Source organism: Cavia porcellus, unplaced genomic scaffold (assembly GCF_034190915.1).
Source record: "Cavia porcellus strain 051 isolate PalLab524CR breed Dunkin Hartley unplaced genomic scaffold, mCavPor4.1 scaffold_19, whole genome shotgun sequence".
In the NCBI taxonomy this organism is placed as follows: Eukaryota; Metazoa; Chordata; class Mammalia; order Rodentia; family Caviidae; genus Cavia; species Cavia porcellus.
This window is the reverse complement of record NW_026947502.1, coordinates 65,687,486-65,707,510: the sequence shown is the minus strand read 5'-3', so window position 1 is coordinate 65,707,510 and position 20,025 is coordinate 65,687,486. Positions and strand designations below refer to the sequence as shown.

Below are 20,025 nucleotides of genomic sequence, written 5' to 3'. Positions count from 1 at the left end.
CTTTGCCTGTAACTTCATCTATTTCAGTATCCATGAGAACAGCTTTTTGAGAGTCAAGAGTTTTCCAAAAAACATGTGTTACCCTGCTTCCTCATGTTTCTACTGTTTTTGTACTGCAGGCTGAAAATCAGTTAGGGTAGAAAAACACTCTCACTGCTTTATAGATCTCTTTACTGAGATCTGGTGTCCATGTGATGCATCCTTGCACTTGTTTATCCTTTGGTATTCATATCCCATTTCAACCTACTCAGTATAAGAGTCAGTTCCAGTTGCTAACAGCAGAACCTGACAAGTGATCTTCAAGCATCTCATGAGCGCTGTGAAATCTAATCTCCTATCTCCCAGGACTTTACATTTAGGAATAATAGTGTTTTGGTATTGTACTTTATTTTCTTATAACTAAATGTCAACTTAACAAAAAATATGTATTTATCCATTCTATTCACATATCTTTTTGAGACAAGGTCTCATTATGTAATTCAGGCTGGTTTTCAGCTCATTTTGTAGCCCAGACTGGTCTCAAACTTGTAACAATTCTCCTACCTCAGCCTCTTGAGTGCAGGGATTATAGGCACATGCCACCATGTCTGGCTTCAAGTACCATTTAAATATTTATCTTGCATATTGGTGATTTATGAAGTGGGAATACATCAGAGGTGGTTGGAGATGTAACTGAATGATACAGCTCTTGCCTAGCATATGTGAGGCCCAAGGTTCAATCCCAAAATTTGTACAAATAATAAACAAACAAGCAAGCAAGTTCAAAAGGATACTACAAAACTATCACAAATTATGTCATGCTTGCAAGTAGTAGGATTACAGGCATACGCCACCATTCCTGGCAGAAATACTTTTTTAAAAGACATTTTCTCTAATTTGTTTAAGGCTAGATCTCTAATACAGATGTTAAGTGTATTAAAGTAGTCAAGTTTTTAGAAAGAATAAATTTAATCATTAGTTAAAAATTAAGTATGAGGTTATGTTATCTGAGAAAGAATTAAATTATAATATCGAAATACTTCGAAACCAAGGTTTAATTTTCAACTTACATAGTTATTTCAAGTGAATTTTGAAGTTTTTTCACTGAAAAAGTAACTAATACAGTACAAAATATTAAAAATAATGATTTGGATATACACTGAATAACTAACATACAGGAGAATTTTTAAAAACACAGGAGAAATGTTGTTGACATTTTTAAAAGGCCACAGCACGCCGGTAATATTCTTATGTAAAATTCGTTATGTATGAACACACTGATATTCATGAAGATATATCAGAATGTCAAAAATACAACAGTATGACTGTAGGATATAAGGTAAATGTGATATCTTATGTTTTTGCATTTATGATTCCCTCTCACCAAAAAAGAAAGAAATTTTATCTCTGTAAGAGTAGCTTTACAATGCAAAACACAATGTACATAAAGATCTTCAAGTAGCCAAAACAGCAGATCTGAACAGCTGAGTAACAGTACACCCAGACAATCAACACACACCATAAATTAGATCTCCTTCAGAAAAAAAAAAATCAATTCTTTTTTTCGTGACAGATCATTTCTAACTCCTTTGCTTCTTGGCATCATTCAATTACACTGCAGAAATTTAGATAACTTTTATTACTTTCTAAATAATTCTTATCAATATAATCTAAAAATAAGATATAATACCAACAATGTGGTAGCTACTTTATTTTTTAAGTATGGGCTGGGGGATTTAGCTCAGCAGCATAAGCGCCTGCCTGGTAAGCGCAAGGTTGTGAGTTCAATCTCCCATACCAAAAAACAAAAATGATTTGCCTTATTTTTTAAGTACTTCTAGGCATTGAACCTAAGATTTTCTCACCGAGCCACATTTTCTGCTCTTTTCAAATTTTATTTATTTTGAGACAGCATCTTGCTAAATGGGTAAGTTGCTCAGGTTGAGCTTCAACTTGTGATCTTCCTGTCTCATTCAGCCTCCCAGAGGTCTAGCATAGAAGTAATCCTGTAATACCTCTGGCTAGGTACAAGGTAATTTTTTTTAAGAAGACAAAAAAGGCAAGCAATTCAAGCTTCCAACTTTAAAGCATGTTCTAAAAATCTTTTAAACAAAAAAGATATTTAAGAGTTTTAACTGCTACAAGCTAAATATGATTTGCTCACATCTTTGTAGTCATGTATCACACGGAGTGTGACATGATTGTCACCAAACATCAATCATCACCTGCAAAAGTGAAAAAAGGCCCACCTGCCTGGCAAGCACAGGATTGTGAGTTCGATCTGCAGTACCACAAAACAAAAAGTGAAAAAAGCAATAAATGAATGTTTTGTATAATCACTAAGATATTGCTTAGCTTCAACCACATACTCTATAATTACAATGCCTACAAATCTTACTTTCTCAAAATGACCATCACACCAAGTTACAATTCCTTCATCTTAAAGAAATGAAGAACAACAAAAAGCATCCAAAATTATAAAACTATGGTGAATGTCAACAAAATAAAGTTACTAAGGTTACAATTAATTGCTCTGGGTTGATAGCATAGTAATTTGTAATAGCTGAACTTTGTTTGGTAAGACTGAGTTCTTTGACATTTACTGTAACAAATCTTGACGGTACATCTTATACTTAATAAGGTATACAATCAAAATAATTTTGGAGATGAATGGTTAAAATTCTGTGGCAAAACTGCATGTATATTTAAGTGTATAAGATAGATAACCATATTACTGAGTTTTGTTGGATCACTGAACAGAACTGTTTGCAGTCTCACTGTTTGAAAGTCCACTTTATATGCTTTAATTTTGTAACTTGAAAAATGATTTCGAAGATGACAGTATGCAATCTATTAACTAGTGATTTCCTACTGTTTATTTTTTCTGAAATTCTGTGTAACTTGTACCCTTTTTTACCCTTTTTCTGTTTTTTTTTTTCTCCTTAAATAAAATTTTTTTTAAAAATTCTGTGGCAAAATTATACTCAGAATTGGGAAGAAAAAAAAATAAAGTATATACTGAAAGAAAATACAGGAATAGAAAAGACAGATAAAAGAAACAATAACAATGAGGAGCAAGCAGACATGGCACCCAATTAAGAAAAACAGGGCCTCAGAGCAAATCTGAAAAAGGCTGAGATACTAAAGACAAAAAACACTACAATACATAAGTTAAGGAAAAGTAAATGAACTAAGTGTGAAAAGAAAAGGAAGTATTCATTTTTTATATACATCAATTCAGCCAATAATGTAGGTAACATATAAAACTAACCTGGTTTTCTTCCTGCACAACTCTATACTGTTCCTTCCAAATGGTGATTCTGGAAGCTTCATCTTTTCTTAAGGCTCGCTCTTTCTTCAGTTCTGGACTCCAAAAGGTCTTGATGCTATTCATTGAAGAGCTCAATTTGCTCTCCTTTACTTCTACATCCTTCCGCAAGAGATCATTTTCCCTTAATACCTCCTTCAGCTGTGTCTGCAAATCCATGATGGTGTTATCTCTTGCCTGACGAAGAGAGTGAGGTACGGTGGATGCCAAACTCACAGGAGGGAGGTGATGCTCTCCAAATGCTATAGTGTCACTAGCAACTCCGCTACTGGCTATATTGGGGCTACTGCCCATAGCAGTCATTCTAACACCATAAGGCAGATGTCCCCCAGAACGGCCAAGAGTCATGGTGCTTTTAGGGGCTTCTGAACCTACATTTTCATGGTCACTTAGGTACATAGGACCAGATGTAGCATAGGCAGCATTTAAAGATTGTATATTCTCCATTGAAAGAGTTTTGCCACTGCCACCTCCAACACTGCTTCCAGAACTCCCTCCAGTACTATTGGTCCGACGATGACCTAAGCGAGGGGAGCGTGGAAGCCTGGGTGAACGCCCAGGGCTCTGGTTGCTTGGTTCCACCTTCCCAACTGAGCGAGCACTCCCATACATGGTTGCAAGGTGAACTTAGGTGCCAAAAAAGATGTATAGCAAAATAAAAAACTGGAACTCCGTGAGGTTTCTCTTTGTCTGCAAGTCAGCTTAAAGCTATCAGAAATAACAGGTCACCAGATCCAATCCTGAAGAAGTATCTTACGCCATATCTGTAATGAAAAGATCACACATTAAATCCTCCAATCATACATATTTCCCTTCTCAGAAACATTCCATTATCCCTACTTAAGAAAAAGCTACCTCCTGTCATCCACTTATAGACTCAAGAAGTGGTTACAGCACAATGTGTTTCAGAGTAAATGCCATTATAAAAATATATTTTATATGTCATAAAGCTGGATACTAAAATATACTATACAACTGGAAAAGAAAAATGGTATAAAAACTGACAAGGAAGAGATAAAATTCAATGTTTGAATGTATGATTTTTAAACTATAAATCTATGACTATCAATGGACACATTATTAGAACTAGTAACAGAGCTGAACATACGTACACAAGATCAATGTATAAATTTTAATACTTTCACATAGATTGGTAATAACAATTAGAAAATACAGTTTTTAATTTAAAAAATTTTAAATTTCATTCACAACAGCAGCAAAACTACAAAAGTACATTCATATAAGTCTAACAAAAATATTCAAGCATTTTTGAAAAAAAAAACATGAAAGAATAACTGAACAAAAGAAAAATTATCCAAATTGATGAATGAGAAAACAAACACTGTGCAAGAGTCTGTTCTTCCTCAACTATTTAGCACAATCTCGAAAATATCTACAGAATTTTTCATATACCTCAAAAAAGTTGATCCTAATATTCAAACAGAAGGATAAAGGTAGAAGGAATAGCCAAAACAATCTAAAACAGATGCATAAAAAGGTTCGACATCCCCAAACAAGACAAACTACAGATCTATATTACTTTATTTGTAATGCAATCCAAAAAAGCTCTTAAGATAAATTTTTTTTAAAATGTAGCAGCAAAATGTGACCTGATCTGTTAGGAAGTTACTGTTTTTTATGTAAATTACTTGCTGTGACATTTCACACATTTAATGAAGAAAATAATGTGATTATACGATACTGCACAACATCCACAAAGTATTAACTGACAAGATTCTGGGTTTAAAAAAAAAAAACCCACACCTGACTACTAGGATTTACCACAAAGCATTTTGCTTTTGCAAAACCATACTAACTAAAACTGTAGTCTTAGTACAGGGATAGAGCCTCAATTATATGAATTTAATATATGCTATAAGTACCACTTCAAAACAGAAAATTATTCAGTGAATGGGAACTGACCAATCTGTATTTTTGGCAGAAATATTTAAGATGACACACTGAAGTAAATTTCATGTACATTAAAGATAATACTTTTTTTAAAGAGAAGTCAAAATATAGTGTATAGGTACAAATTCCCTATGGTTTATGTGATCATTATGTATATCTAAATTATACCAATAAACTTAATTTTTTTTTAAATATTGAAAGTACAAGAGGGCTGGGGACATGTCTCAGTGGCACAGTGCCTGCCTGGCAAGTATGAGGTCATGAGTGCAATTCCAAGTAACAAAAAAAATTTAAGAGATTAAAAAATAAAAATAAATACATAAAACTATTAGGAGAAAATTTAACAGAATGTCCTTGTGAATTTCAGTTAGAAAAAGGTTTCTTAACCAGAAAGCAAAAGCCATAAAGAAAAACTGATATACTTAATTCTGACAAAATACACCAAAAAACAACCCATGTAAGTAATATTCCCATGTAAGTCAAAACCTAGGTGAAAAATACATTCAACATGTATATAAAGATCTTTTAATACATATAGAAATTCAACATGGTAAACACTAAATTTGAAAAAGCAAATGTTAGCAGGAAGGAAGCTCCATTTACAAAGTTTTTTCTTTTTTTTTTTTTTTTTTTTTTTTTTTTGTCTTTTTCCTTTTTATCGGTACCAGGGATCAAACTCACGACTGCCTGCTTGCAAGGCAGGCACTTATGCCACTGAGCTAAATCCCCAGCCACAAAGTTTTTTCTTAAAACTACTATAAAAGTTAAATTTTTTACACAAGAAAATATGTTCTTACTTTGTAAGAACATTAAAATGGGCCAGGTGTGGTGGCTCACACCTGTAATCCCAGCATTTGGGGGGCTGAGGCAGGAGGATCATTGCCAGTTTGAGACCAGCCTGGACTATAAAGTAAGCTCAAGGCCAGCCCAAACTGCATAGAGAGACCTGTCTCAAAAAAAAAAAAAAAATCATTAAAATGAATTTTTAAAACTATATAGCTATCTGCTTTCCACACTTTTCTCAAAGATAAGTCAGTACACCAACGGTTCAATTCCCAAAATCAACTTTCGATGGTTTAATTTTCAATTTTCACTTTTCTTCTTCCCGGGTTTTTGTCTATTTGTTTGGGTTAGAATTTTTGTTTTGTACTTTTTGCTTGTTTGCTTGCTTGCTTGCTTGTTTGCTTTTTGAGATAGGATCTCACGCTATAGTCCAGGCTGGCCTTCAACTTTATGATCCTCCAAAATTCCCTGAGTGGGGATTATCATGGGCCACCAGGCCTGACTCCTTTTCTTGTCTTTCAGAGACAGGGGTTTCACCATGTTGCCCAGGCTGACCTGGAACTCCTGGGCTCAAACATTCCTGCTAACGCAGCCTCCTTAATAGTTGGGACTTGAGGCATGTACCACTATGCCCAGCTAACTATCCACGTTACAACTGTGGTGGAAGTACTATATGCATTCAATAGAAACCATCGCTCTAATTTTGAATTTTCCTAGATAGCTGAGAGATGCTGAGCAGCAGCTTCTTGGTCAGCCACACAAATGCGAAAGTAACCAATCAAAATTCTCAAATACACTATGTTATTAAGCAATGATGTTTATTAGTAAGCTAAGTGTACTCAATGCACTAGGGGGGGGGGTACTGGGGATCAAACTCATGACCACTCGCTAGCCAGGCAGGTGCTTAAGCTGCTGAGCTAAACCCCCGCCCTAATCAATTCTTTTTTTTTTTTTTTTTCCTTTTGAGACAGGATCTCAAAGGTAGTTCAGGCTGGCCTTGAGCTCACTTTGTAGTCCAGGCTGGTCTCCAACTCACAAGGATCTTCCTGCCTCAGCCTCCTGAGTGCTGGGATTACAGGCCTGAGCCACCAGGCCCCACTTTATCAATGCACTTTTGACTTACAATGGGTCTATCAGGACATACTCTCAAGAAAACTCTAGTACCATCTATATATCTAAACTCTGATTTCCTAACATAATTCTTCCAAAGAACTGCCTTAAGTAACAATCAGCTCCAGCCTATTAAATAATATTTTCCCCAAATGTATTATTATGTAGAATTTATCTTATAAATGTTACTCCATGGAAAATGGTATCCAAGTAAACCATATGGTCAAAAATAGAATTTTAAGGTGACTTTATACTCTGGTCAAACTCAAACAGATCAAAAATCTTTAAAAATGTGAATACACTGGAAATCTCATCTCTACATTAGTAAATCAGTAAAGATAGCCTAAGATACACAACACATGGGACAGGAAGTAGAACCTGTACCCTTACAGAAAAACTCCAATTTTTCCTCCAAATCAGAAATAGCAGTGGTTCACCAAGCTCAAAAACTGCAAAGTTTTCCTAATAATTTAAGAAAGTTCTTTCAAAAACCACTGATCATAGTGGCACACACCCATAATCCCAGTATTCAGGAGGCTGAGGCAGGAGGACTGCTGTTTGAGGCCAGCCTGGGCTTCAAAGTGAGTTCAAGACTACCCTGATCAGCACCTTGTCTCAAAAAAACAAAAAAAAGATTTTAAAAAATTTCTTTCCAGGGACTTCCGGGAGAACATGGCAGACAGATAACAGCAGCTACGGAGGCTCTCTGAAAGACTCGGCTCAAAAGTCAGGAATGGTGCAGAGTAAGGAGACATAAGCCGGTAGAGATATGCTCTGCTGACCCAGGAACGAACTGGGCTGAGAGAAACCAACTTGGAATGCAGTCCTGGTGCTAGAACAGGAACAGAAAAGCCTCAGTGTGGAGGCTGGAGCCTGCGCCATTGGAACCCACGATTTGGGTTTCCCGCCGTGTGGCGGCTGCGTCTACATCGGCTCAGCAGGGAGAGAGACGCACGGAAGCTCTGAGAACAGGAATCTGCGAACGGAGTCGAAAACAGGATGGGCAGGGAGGCGTGCACTGACTTGTGGTGAGGTGAGTGAGAGAAACTGACACTCTACCACAGTTGACTCCAGCGGAGGACATTCTGGGAGTGGGCAGACTTGCGGGAGCAGGGCGCGGTGGCGACTTCAGTCACATATCCCTCTCTCAAGCGGGATTGGTGAGAAGTGCCTAGCCTACGTGACACTGCTGGTGGAGACCCAGTAGGCTAGCCCAAACCAGATCCCAGAGCCTGAGGGTGGCCTGGAGAGGTGGGCCCCACGTAGGCTGCCTGGTCTGGAACTTCCTGGTGTGCTGCGGTGGGCGGGAACACCTAACTGGCGCAATTCGATCAGGCTGTGGCTGACAGGGAGGGAAGCTGGGCCTCCTATATAAGCTTGCATATATAAGGAACAAAGAATATGGGAAGAGGCAGCAACAAGAAAGGCTCCTCGGCCCCCAATCCTGAAAAACAGGTAATAGCGGACACTGCACCAATAGACATTAAGCGCCATATAGAGAGCCTCATAGACCAATTCAGGAATGAAGTTATCAACGACCTGAAGCTAGAAGTATGCAGAATAGTTACAGAAATGCTAAGCACCACCCAGGAAAAAACAGATGGTGGAATGGAAGAACAGAAAAAGAGGGGAGAATTGTTTGATGGAGAAAACAGAGAAAGCATAGAGTACGTGAAGCAGGTTCAAAGGGACTACCAGGAAACTAAAAAGTCTATCGAAAACTGGCATAACAGCTTGAAAGAAACTAAGGACAGACTATCTGAACTGGAGGACAGATTTGTAATATGAGAGAATGAAATGAAAAACTTCTTAAAAATAACAAAGAAACAAACAGCAATAATACAAAGACAAGAAGATGATAAGAGGATCCATAACTTAAGAATTAAGAACATAAAAGAAGAAGTAAGGACACAAACAAATGAACTACAAAAGCTACTCACAGAAATAATCCAGGAGAATTTTCCTAATTTAGCAAAAGGTAAAGATACTCAGATGTATGAGGCATACAGGACCCCAGCCAGCTACAACCCAAACAGAGCAACACCCAGGCATATAATAATAAAAATTCCAGAAATTCAATACAAGAACAGAATATTAAAAGCTGTCGGAGACAAGAAACAGATCACTTACAAGGGAGCACCCATCAGAATTACAGCAGATTTCTCTGCACAAACCATCAAATCACGAAGAGCGTGGGGGGAAATAATTCAAGCTTTGAAAGATAATAATCTCCAGCCAAGATTGAAATATCCTGCACAACTGTCCCTGGAAATTGATGGAAAAACAAGGTGCTTCCAGGATAAAGAGAAACTGGGAGAATTTGCAACCACCAATTCAACTCTACAGAAAGTATTGCAGGATATTCTAAAAAAAGAAAAATACAAAGAACCCAGAAATAGTGGCAGGGAGGCCACAACGAATGGAGCAGAGAACAAAATGAAGAAGACAAACTGACAGCTAATGACAGAAAAAGAGCTCAACAGAAATGAGGCAGAGAAGATTGGATGATAGGAACAGCTATTTTGGAGAAAATGATGTCTTAATAGGTAATACTGATTTAGTATCATCTTGTTTTGAAGTCTCATCAAGCTTTTGTTCTTCTGTCTCCATTGGTCCAAACAGGTTGTATCTTATTGGATTTTATTATGTATGATAGTATAAGCAAAAACTTTTAAAGACAAGGAGATTATACAAAAACCATTGTTCATTTTCTGTTAGTTGATTCTAAATACTCTGTAATGCTGTCATTCTCTTAAATGGTTTTACATTGTTTTGATATATTTAATGCTACAGTATACGAAGTTGTACTCAAGGATTTCAAGGAAAGAGTCAATATGGTAACTACTTTTGGGTCGGAATTATCTGGTGGTGAAACTCTATTCTGCTTAAATGGTTATGTTTTGATCTGTGCTGTTTTGCTGTTATGCCCTCTTTTATCTCAATCTCCACTCCATTATTTACTTTTTTATTTTTATTCTTTTAATTAAGGGAAAAATAAATAAAAATAGCAGGATATATTATAGTAACCCACTTTGACTTTCCATTATCTTGATTTAAAGCCCTGTATTACTCTCACCATCTTGTTTTTGACTGATGTCCCCCTATTCTGTTTTGCTGGATAGTACCAGGTTCGAAAGTTTAGGCAACAGCTGTGAAGATAATGAGATTCATTATGACGCCCATTCTCGATGACTTTTATCTGCTTTTGAAGACCTACAATGTCTCCAATGTTTTGGTTTTGTCGGTTCTGTTCTTTACTGTTTTGTTCAATTTTATTATAACTGATGATATAGGCAATTCTATTAGAAATAGTGGGAGGCATTATGGTAACCATTGTTGATCACCTTGTATTATGTTTTTACATTATCTATTATGTCAACCCTTTTGATTTGACTGACTCTGTTCTGTTATGTCACATTTTGTTTTACTCTCTTCCAAAAAAGTAATAAGAACCGTGGGAGCAATAAAACCCAAAATGTGTAATAGTCATTGTACAAAAGAGAGGAAAAGAAAGTGCTCTAAATGATATAACTACATGTATATTTAAGTGTATAAGATAGAAAATGATATCACTGAGTTTTATTGGATCATTGAACAGAACTGTTTGCAGTATCATTGTTGGGGTGTCCACTTTACAACCTTTAATTTTGTGACTTGAACAATTATTTCTAGGATGACAATATGTAATCCATTAACTAGTGATTTCCTACTGTTTATTTTTTCTGTAAATCTGTATAACTTGTACCCTTTCTCTGCTTTTTTTTCTCCTTAAATAAAATTTTTTTTAAAAAAATTTCTTTCCAGGAATAACATAGTTCTTGAAGTAAAAATTCCTCTTCATCATTAATCTGAACTATCTGGCAACACATTGTTGGAGTGTTGAAGATCAACTGTATTTTAAGGTCAAAGCAACAGACAAAGTTTTTTCAGTAATCTGAATATTACTTAAAATAAATAAGCTGTCATTATCTGAAATCCTTTGAATGCTAACAAAAGCTAATATTTAGTAAATGTGTGTTATATTAGGATACATCTTAGGTTTTCCTGGTGTAAAACTTAATTACATTTATTTCTCTATTACAAGAAGGTCTTTTTAAAAAATGGGAAGCAGGGCTGGGGATTAGTGGTATAAGCACCTCCCTGGCAATCAGGAAGTCATGAGTTTGATTTCTGGTACAAAAAAAAAAGAGGCAGCAAAAGTAAATAAATGAAAAACTAAAAGCAATAAAACATAAAGTAACACAGTAATGGGCCACATAATGGCATTCAGTCAAATACAACACTGTCTCTATAAAATTATATTGACGTGGTATCCAGGCTATCTTACCTAAACACATTCTGCTTTCCTCATAACAAAATCATCTAACAGTGTATTTCTCAGAATGTTTCATGACTATTAATGGCTCTAATTCAGAAATTCAGTGTCTTGGGTAATCACACCATCAGAATATTTTTCTCCCAACGTTGAGAACCAAACCCATGCTTCATAAATGCCAGGAAAGCACTCTACCACTGAGCCATGCCATCAGAATTTTAAAATGCCACAATCGGCTTCAAATTTCCTCACACCAGGGCATAACCACCATTTCCCCCACACATACAGAAGTGGGATGAAATAACAGGACATGCAGATGCTGGCCCCAGGAGAGCAAAGTCCTGGTCCCATTATTACAGGGAAGAGAGGGAGAGGAAAAAGAACAGGAAGGAATGAAATAAGTATGGTTTCTACTGCCTTACTGTCTTTCCTCTCCTCTTTCTTCGATACACTATGAATGACCCTTGCACACATGGACATGTAGTCCAGTAGAGATCTGAGGCAATATGAGATTCTTTCAATTACCTTACAGCTAGTTTTGAACAAAGCCTTTCTTCTTTTCATCAAAATAATGGCCTCTCATGTTTTCAGAGTGGTGACACTCTCACCACATGCATTTATACCAGTACTTAAAAACTGTTTTTTTCTACTAAAATAAAATTAGTCCTACCACAGGTACATCAGTACTAACTCACCTTCCTCAGAAGAACCTTATATGACGGTTTTTCCTCTCCAGTGTCTTTGTAACTTCCGTATATAGTGTACAACTTAAGCACTCTCAACTTGACACTATCCCCTCTTGCTTTTCTTACATCACACTCGTTCTGTCCCCTTTCTCCTTTGCTCATATTCCCTTAAATGTTTCTGATTTTCAGAGTTACCTCATCCCTGTATTACTTTTATACAGTACTGATGTAGGATCAAAGAAATAAAAACTAACTACAAATGAGACAAGGATATTGGGATTTTAAAAATATACTTACCTAGCTTCAAGACACAGAAGTTATTGAAGTCTTTTTCCCATTGCAGGAAACTCACCTCCCCACCACAAAAAAAAAAAAAAAAAAATCCCAAGGTCTTATAAAAACAAGCCTATAAATCCACATTTTGGTCCTTATTTACACTTTCTGCTTCTCACACTAGGGAAACAATGCAGTATTACATGTGTGGCTGATTTATTTCACTTTAGTGTATGATCTCAAGGTGCATCCATTTACCTAGAAACATCTCAAGCTTATCCTTCTTTATGGCAAAGCAATACTTCATGATTTAGAAAAAAAAAAACACATCTTCTTTATCCATTCACTAGTTGACAGGTAAACAGGGATGTGCATATAGTGCTGTGGTATGATGATATTAATTCTTTCAGGAAGATACTAAAAAGTGGAATAGCTGGGTCAAATGGAACACCTAGTCCTAGTTTTCTGAGGAATCTCCATACTGATTTCCACAGTGGTTGCACCAGTGTACACCCCCAACAGTGGAGAACGGTTTCTTTTTCCTCATAGCCCCACCAATATTTGTTGTTAGTTGATTTCTTGATGATACTAGGTGGTTCTAAAACTGGCTGATACTCAGCCAGTGAAGCAGGCCAGTCTATGTGGACACTGCAGACACAGGGAAGGTTCTAAGGTTCCAAGACATCCAGCCCCAGGGAGCTCAGCTTTATTAGGGAACACTTGAATATAAAATGAAAAGAGTCATAAAAAATTTAGAAGATGCCCTGTTAGGTATACATGTGAAACTAACCTGGGCAAAGGTCTATATGGCTTCTATTCAGACTAAACAGGTCACGTCCCTGAGGTCAAAAGCCTCAGGACAAAATCCAGTTTCTAGCCATCCTATCTATGGACCTATCATGGGAAGTGCCTCATCTACTACTTCTAATTCTACCCTCAATCACTGGGAAGAGCTCCACCCTAATATCCTTCAAAGAGATCATCTCATATTATTGTACAATTTTTAAAAATGGCCTATATATCCACTTGGGAAGATGTGGTCACTCCTCAGCAGCCTAAAATATAATGCCATAGTTCAATTATATCTTTACTGTAACAATCAAGAAAAATGGTCAGAGGTTCCTTACAATCAAGTCTTTATGGCCCTCTACCTGAGACCTGATTTATACCCTACAGGTAATGAGTCCTCTGTGGGTGCTGCGAAGGCCTCCTTCCTCATCAGCAATCTGCTCAGTCTGTACCCTCAGGCAGTAAAGTCCATCTCCTGAGTCCAGACCATGATAGGTATCAGTTGACCTACCACAGGATCATAGATTCACACACTAACTTAAGACTCAGGGTCCAGAAAGTCTAGAAAAGATCAGATTATGCTAAGACAGAACTTTCATTAGTCAGTCAGTTCTAAATATTAGGAAAAGACTCTGGAAACTTCCTCTACCATTTTGTATTCAATAACTGTGCTGAAGTAGAGGACAAACAACTGAACAAGGAAAAGAGACACATGCTCACCTTTTCTGATAAGGCTCATGACAAAGCTCACAGTACTAGGGGAATCCAAGACAATCCAAAGAGTGGTAAAAGTAAGTCAGAGTGCTTCAAGTGCAAACAAATCGGGCACTGAGCAAAGGAATACCCTCAGAAACTGATGGACCTGTCAGAACACAGAAAAAGACCCTAGGCATAGGGAAAGGGACTGTCCTTGTTCCTGGGGAGGAATGAGATCATCCCTTACTATGGTGATCAAGAAAAATAACCAAGACAGGGAGTGGTGATGATGCCAAAGGTAGCCTACAAGGCCCCCACAGAAGGATACTATCATTAATTCACAGGAACCTTGAAAAACTCTAGATGTAATGGAAAATTCCCTACAATCCTGGGGCAACTTATTCAATTCTAATCTAATTGGACAAAAAATATGTAGTTCAGGCTGGCCTTGTACTCACTAAGTACCACAGGCCAGCCTCAAACTCACAGCAAATCTTTTGCCTCAGTCTCCTCAGCACTGGGACTACACCTAGCCTTAGTTCTTGTTTTTTTATTGGAGTAAGCTTTCATCCCCTTTTAAAATTGTTATAAACCTTGAGGGAGTTAACTGGACACCCTTTCTTTACCCCTACTCTGAACTGCTGTTTGGAAGATTTCCTTTTCCAAGACGCCTTTACAGTAATATGGTATGCCCTAAACTTGTAATTAAAAGAGTTATACTCTTCCTTCTTAGGACCACTGATAATCAAACGTGTCCTAGTTGTTAGGGACCCGGCCAGTCTGACCCCACAGAGTCCAATATCTCTGCCAGGAGTAGATCCTTAAACATTCTATGATGGCCAGGTATGGTAGCTCAAGCCTATAAGTGCAGCACTCAGGAGGCTGAGGCAGGAGAATTGCTGTGAGTTCAAGGCCAACCTGGGCCACAAAGTAAGTGCAAGAAGACCAAAAAAAGCTATAATGGCATCCCAGGGAGGGTTGTCAAGGCCACTCCAAAAGTCACTTAGCTAAACAACCCTAATCTACATCCTCACAAAAGACAATATTTCCTTTAACAAAAAAACTAGTTTGGGGTTAAAACAAATTATTGATAAGCTTTTGACTACAGGGTTACTGGTGCCATACCAGTCCCCATATAACAGTCTATAAAGTATCACCGAGTAGATTTCACAATCTTATTAACCACTCCTTCATCCATTAAGGTACAGGAAATAGAGTCATGTCTCCAAGATAAAGCCCAAGCCACCTGAGACAACAAAAGACAAAAAATGAGGGACCACAAACTTCATGCAACTGTCAACCAGAAGACAACCTCAAGCTTCTTTTCAGGAAATACTAACCACTCTGGTGAACTAAATAATAAAATGATTTGCACTCACTGAGTAAATTGTGTGAGTAGTCTTGCTACTGTCTTATTATTATTTAAGGTCCCTTAAATCAAGTTATAACATGACACCTTTTGGGTTTTTTCTGTTTCTTTTGGGATCACCCTGGATTATTTTTAAATTGCCTCTTAGAGAGATAATAAACAGCAACTACATATGCAAGGCCTTAAAATTAATCACGTCTTTCTCCTATTATCAACAGTCACCTAAGAGCTTGACAGCCTAGACAAACTTGTCCATAATACTGCTTTCCTTTAAAATAAGAAATAAATAACTCTGGGAATGACACATGCTGTAATCCCAGCACTTGGTAAGGCTGAAAGGCAGGAGGACTGCTGTGAGGTCAATGCCAGTCTGGACTACAAAATGAGTTCAAGACCAAACTAAACTATAGAGCAAGACCCTATCTCAAAAAAAAAACAGACTCACTAACAGCAGTGACCATGTAACAACACAAGCAACTAGATCGCCTAACAACTACAACAAAGTGGCTATATTTGTCCCTAAAAGAAAAATGTACAAACTGGCTAACCATGCTTTCAAGATCCATGAAGAACTATTTGAGCCATGATAGCCTGGCCAAACATCTGGAACCGTGGTACTTAGTTACTGTCCTGGACATGGCCTTTATTAATGCTTCTCATAACTTTAATATTTAGACCTTACATACTTAATGTCTTAGTCAAATTTGTCTCCTCTTGTTTGACAGCCATCAAACTATTGGTGATGACCATAACTCAAGATCAAAACCTGCTTCTACCTCCACAGTGCATCAAGAAATCTTCAGAGGAAGAGCTTAGCTTCTTTGGACTACACATCAATCAGGACAAGGGTTCTTTGGTGTCCTTGTAGGCAGACCAACACCGCACTTCAGCCTAAGGTAGCTATAGAAGACAGAACTTCCTCCTTCAACTTCCTACAAAGAATTTTGGGGACCAGGGCTCTCAGAAGGTGACAATATAGTTAGACACAAAGATACTGAGTCACTCCTTCTCTTCATCTAACTCTACACAATATCCAAAGGTTATTCTTGTTTCAACTGTCCTAAACGTGGTAGAATACAAAGTAACAAAAGCCCACAAGACCAGCAAATGCTATAAACTGTGCTATATTTACATTCTAAAATATCTTTATTAAATTGTACAATGAATTATTATATATCCAGAGACTTCAAAATACTTAAAAATAGGTTTTAAATGAATTTTGAGTTGCTAAAACTATCAGCTGGATAAGGTGGCATACATCAATAATTCAAGCTACCTGAGACTATAGCGAAAGGATCTCTAGCCCTTGAGTTCAAGACCATCCTGGGCAACACTGTAAGAATCCTCACTTTATTTTTTAAAACTTATACTTTTTAGAGCTTTTCTATTCTCATCAAAGAAAACAAAAACAGCCTGAAAATCTCAAAATCCTAGGTTCTCCTATTAAGAAAAGACACAACTGTTTTTCAGGGGAGAAGTAGTAAAAAAATCAAAAAAAATCAAAACAAATGGAGCTTTTGGTGATAAATGTTTTTAAGCAAAGACTTTTTAAAGGCATACAAGATAACCAACATTTTAAAAGAATCAATGTATTTTAAAAACAATAATTACAATGTAATGGGCAGGGGACAGGGGGGCTGGGAATGTAGCCCAGTGGCAGAGCACTTGCCTTGTAGCAAGTTCGAGGCCTTGAGTTAATTCCCAGCACCATCAAAAAAAAAAGTAAACTTCTCCAAATGGAATGGCAAATGCTTAAAAAACAATTCTAAATCATGAAGCAAAAGTGCTCAGGATATACCCAGATAATACCCTTTATAGTATCCTTCTTTAATACTACAGTCTGTATATTAAAGCCTATTAATAGCTGGGTATGTTAGCACATGCTTGTAATTCCAGCTGTTCAGGGGACTAAGGCAGAAGGAGGATCACACACACAAGGACAGCCTGAGTAAGGTGTTGCTGGTCTGGCTCAATAGAAAAAGGCTGGGAATATAACGCAGTGCTCCCTGAGTTCAATGCACACAGAAAAGAAAAAGGGAAAAGGGAAGGAGATAAGAGAGAAGGAAAGGAGAGAAAGGGAGGGAAAAAGAAGAGGGGAAGGGGGAAGGGAAACTGAAGGGAGAGGGAGGTTGACTGATTACTAGGAATATTTTTCTACAAAGTTAAGTGTTAAAATGTGCAGTAACAAACATGCAATGCATAGACCTTCAATATATTCCATCCAAACAAGTATTACGATATAATCATTTCTTAACTGTGCTCCTGAGGGTCATACATGTAGTAACCAGTGGGAAAGGCCTAGGATAATTTAGTTTCACTACTTAACTGTACAATTTTTAACAAACTTCTTGTATCATCAGTATCCTCGCCTATGAAATGGATGTAGTATCTTCTTCCAAAGTTGGTTAAGAAGATAAAAACAACTGGGTATAAAGTATCTGATTACTAGTAGGCAAGGAAACACCATCTGGATGGCCAGAACGTAGCTAGCTAGATTCCCTAGATTCTGTTATACATGTTGCTTTTTGCCTTCATTATGACTCTAATAGTAAAAAATTGCAGTTTTAGTGACTATATATGTTATTGGCTATATTGTATAAGGTAAGACAAAACTACAAAATGGGTTACTAAGCACAATGGATCAAAGAATGCTCCCAAAAAAGTAATGTCTACCCAAAACTCAGAATATGACCCTGCTCATCAGGCATGGTGGCACATACCTGTAATCTCAGCATTCAAGAGGCTGAAAAAGGAAGATCACTGAGAATCCCAGGCCACCCTGAACAACTGAACTATATAGCAAGACCCTATCACAAAAAGAGAGAGAGAGAGAGAGAGAGAGAGACTATGACCTTACTTCAAAACTCAGCCCAGTGTGGTAGTACACACTTGTAATGCCAGCACTGAGAAGGTTGAGGCAGAAGGATACTTGTGAGTTCAAGGCCAGGATGGGTTATAAAGCAAGTTCAAAGCCAGCCTGAACTACAGAGTGAGACCCTGTCTCAAAAAGACCAAAAAAAAAAAAGTGTTTTAAATGGGCTTTTGCTCGTTTCATACAGATTTTGCTGAAAACAAGCAGTAACCATGCCACAGCCTGAACATTGGGCTGCCTTGATATTTTCACTGTCAAATTAATTATTCTGCCACCTTTAATCTCAATCTCCTGAAAATCTCAAAATATAAGCAAAATGTAGACAAATTTTCTGCCAGGGCATACACACAAAATTACCAAATCAAATGCTATTAGAGTCCTTGTTCCCAAATCAAACTTCCTCAGGCTGGTATTTACACTATGTATTTCTATTAGTATTCTAGTCTTCTGAGTTCTAACCAAAAAACTTATGATCCTCTAAGTATGCTTCTCCAGCTGGCATCATCAAACTTTTCCAAAGTCCTCCCACAAAACAGTTCCAAAGGTTTCTGAACCATACGTTCAGGCAGTATCACAACCAAGACCCAACTCCTCCAGTACCAAAATCCTCCTTTCTTGTTACTGAAACAAAATATCTGACACCCACAACTTAAAGGAGAAAAGGTTTCTCCTGGCCCATGTTTCAGTCCACAGTTGGATGGTTCTAAGGCAGGATGACACAGCATAGGGGCAGGGGAGAAAAAAAAGCTGCTTGCCTCATGACAGCTAAGTAGCAGAGAGTGAAGAGAGGAGCAGGGAAGGCAATATGCCCTTCCAGGTCACACCTACGAGGTTGTGTGTCTTCCAACCAAACCCCACCTCCTAAAAGCAAGTCGGACATAATGTCCTCATAATCCAATCACCTTCCAGACACAAAAGGTTTTGGTCATTTTAAACTGTAACAAAGAAGGATGAATTCTCTGTAGAGTCTTCAGAGGGATCCTGGCCTTGCCAACATCTTGACTTTGAACTTCTAGCTCCAGAATTGGGAGAGAATAAATTTCACAAAGTTTAAGGTCTGTTCCAACAGCCCTAGGAAACTATACTGGTTACAATAAGTTTCTAGGTTCAAAAATATCCATCACAACTTCTAGACTAAAGCTAGAACATTTCCCTTACAGCCAGATTCAATGTATGGACTCTCAACAATTTTTAAATAAACATATTTTCCCTACAACATCCTCCTCCTCCTGTATTTCTTGGTTGAACAGAATTCATTTTGACTCCATTTTCTTCTGACTCCATTTTCAGCCTCTATTTAATTCTCATTAACTAACTCATCATTATATACATCAATTCTTATCTTTGTAATGTAATTATTTTCTAATCCTATGCTACAATTTCCTTCTTGTCTGGATAGCAAATACCTCCTTCACTATATAATCTTGTCTTTCCAATCTATTGATACTCAATTTTATTTTCCCAGCACAATGTATTTATAGCACATGACAGTGTGATTTTTATTTATTTATTTTTTGTACCAGGGATTGAACTCATAACCTCACACTTGCCAGGAAGGTGCTTATGATGCTGAGCTAAATCCTCAGACCTACAGTGTGATCATTAGCAGACATTCACTCTGATAATCTGCTCAAGCTCAAGGTTTGAGACATATTAAAAATGCCAGAAGAACATTTCTGGTTCAATAAAATTCCCAAACTCCAATACTCTACTACCCTATCCCACAACATCCTACTGAGAATCATAATTTTCTCTGTATCTTTTCATTTTTGTTCAGCTTTGTTTTGTTTTTATTTTAGATGTATGTTATGGGTGAAGGACTGATTCCAAGAACTTCTGCAGGTAACAAAATTCACACTGCTCAAAATAACCCACATATACTTTAAATCATTTCTAGATTACTTATAATACCTA

The 20,025-nt window shown here is 37.2% G+C and overlaps 1 protein-coding gene across 11 annotated transcripts in view; it reads right to left on the bottom strand.

Moving 5' to 3' along the window:
• The window catches only part of Erc1 (ELKS/RAB6-interacting/CAST family member 1), a 521,572-nt gene that overhangs the window by 473,972 nt on the left and 27,575 nt on the right, over nt 1-20,025 (bottom strand). For all 11 annotated transcript variants that reach the window (XM_063231309.1, XM_063231311.1, XM_003463708.4 and 8 more), the window contains exon 2: nt 3,251-4,071. In XM_063231309.1, the coding sequence (XP_063087379.1) occupies nt 3,251-3,919 (669 nt within the window). In that variant the 5' untranslated portion in view covers nt 3,920-4,071. The remainder of the gene's footprint in view (nt 1-3,250; nt 4,072-20,025) is intronic.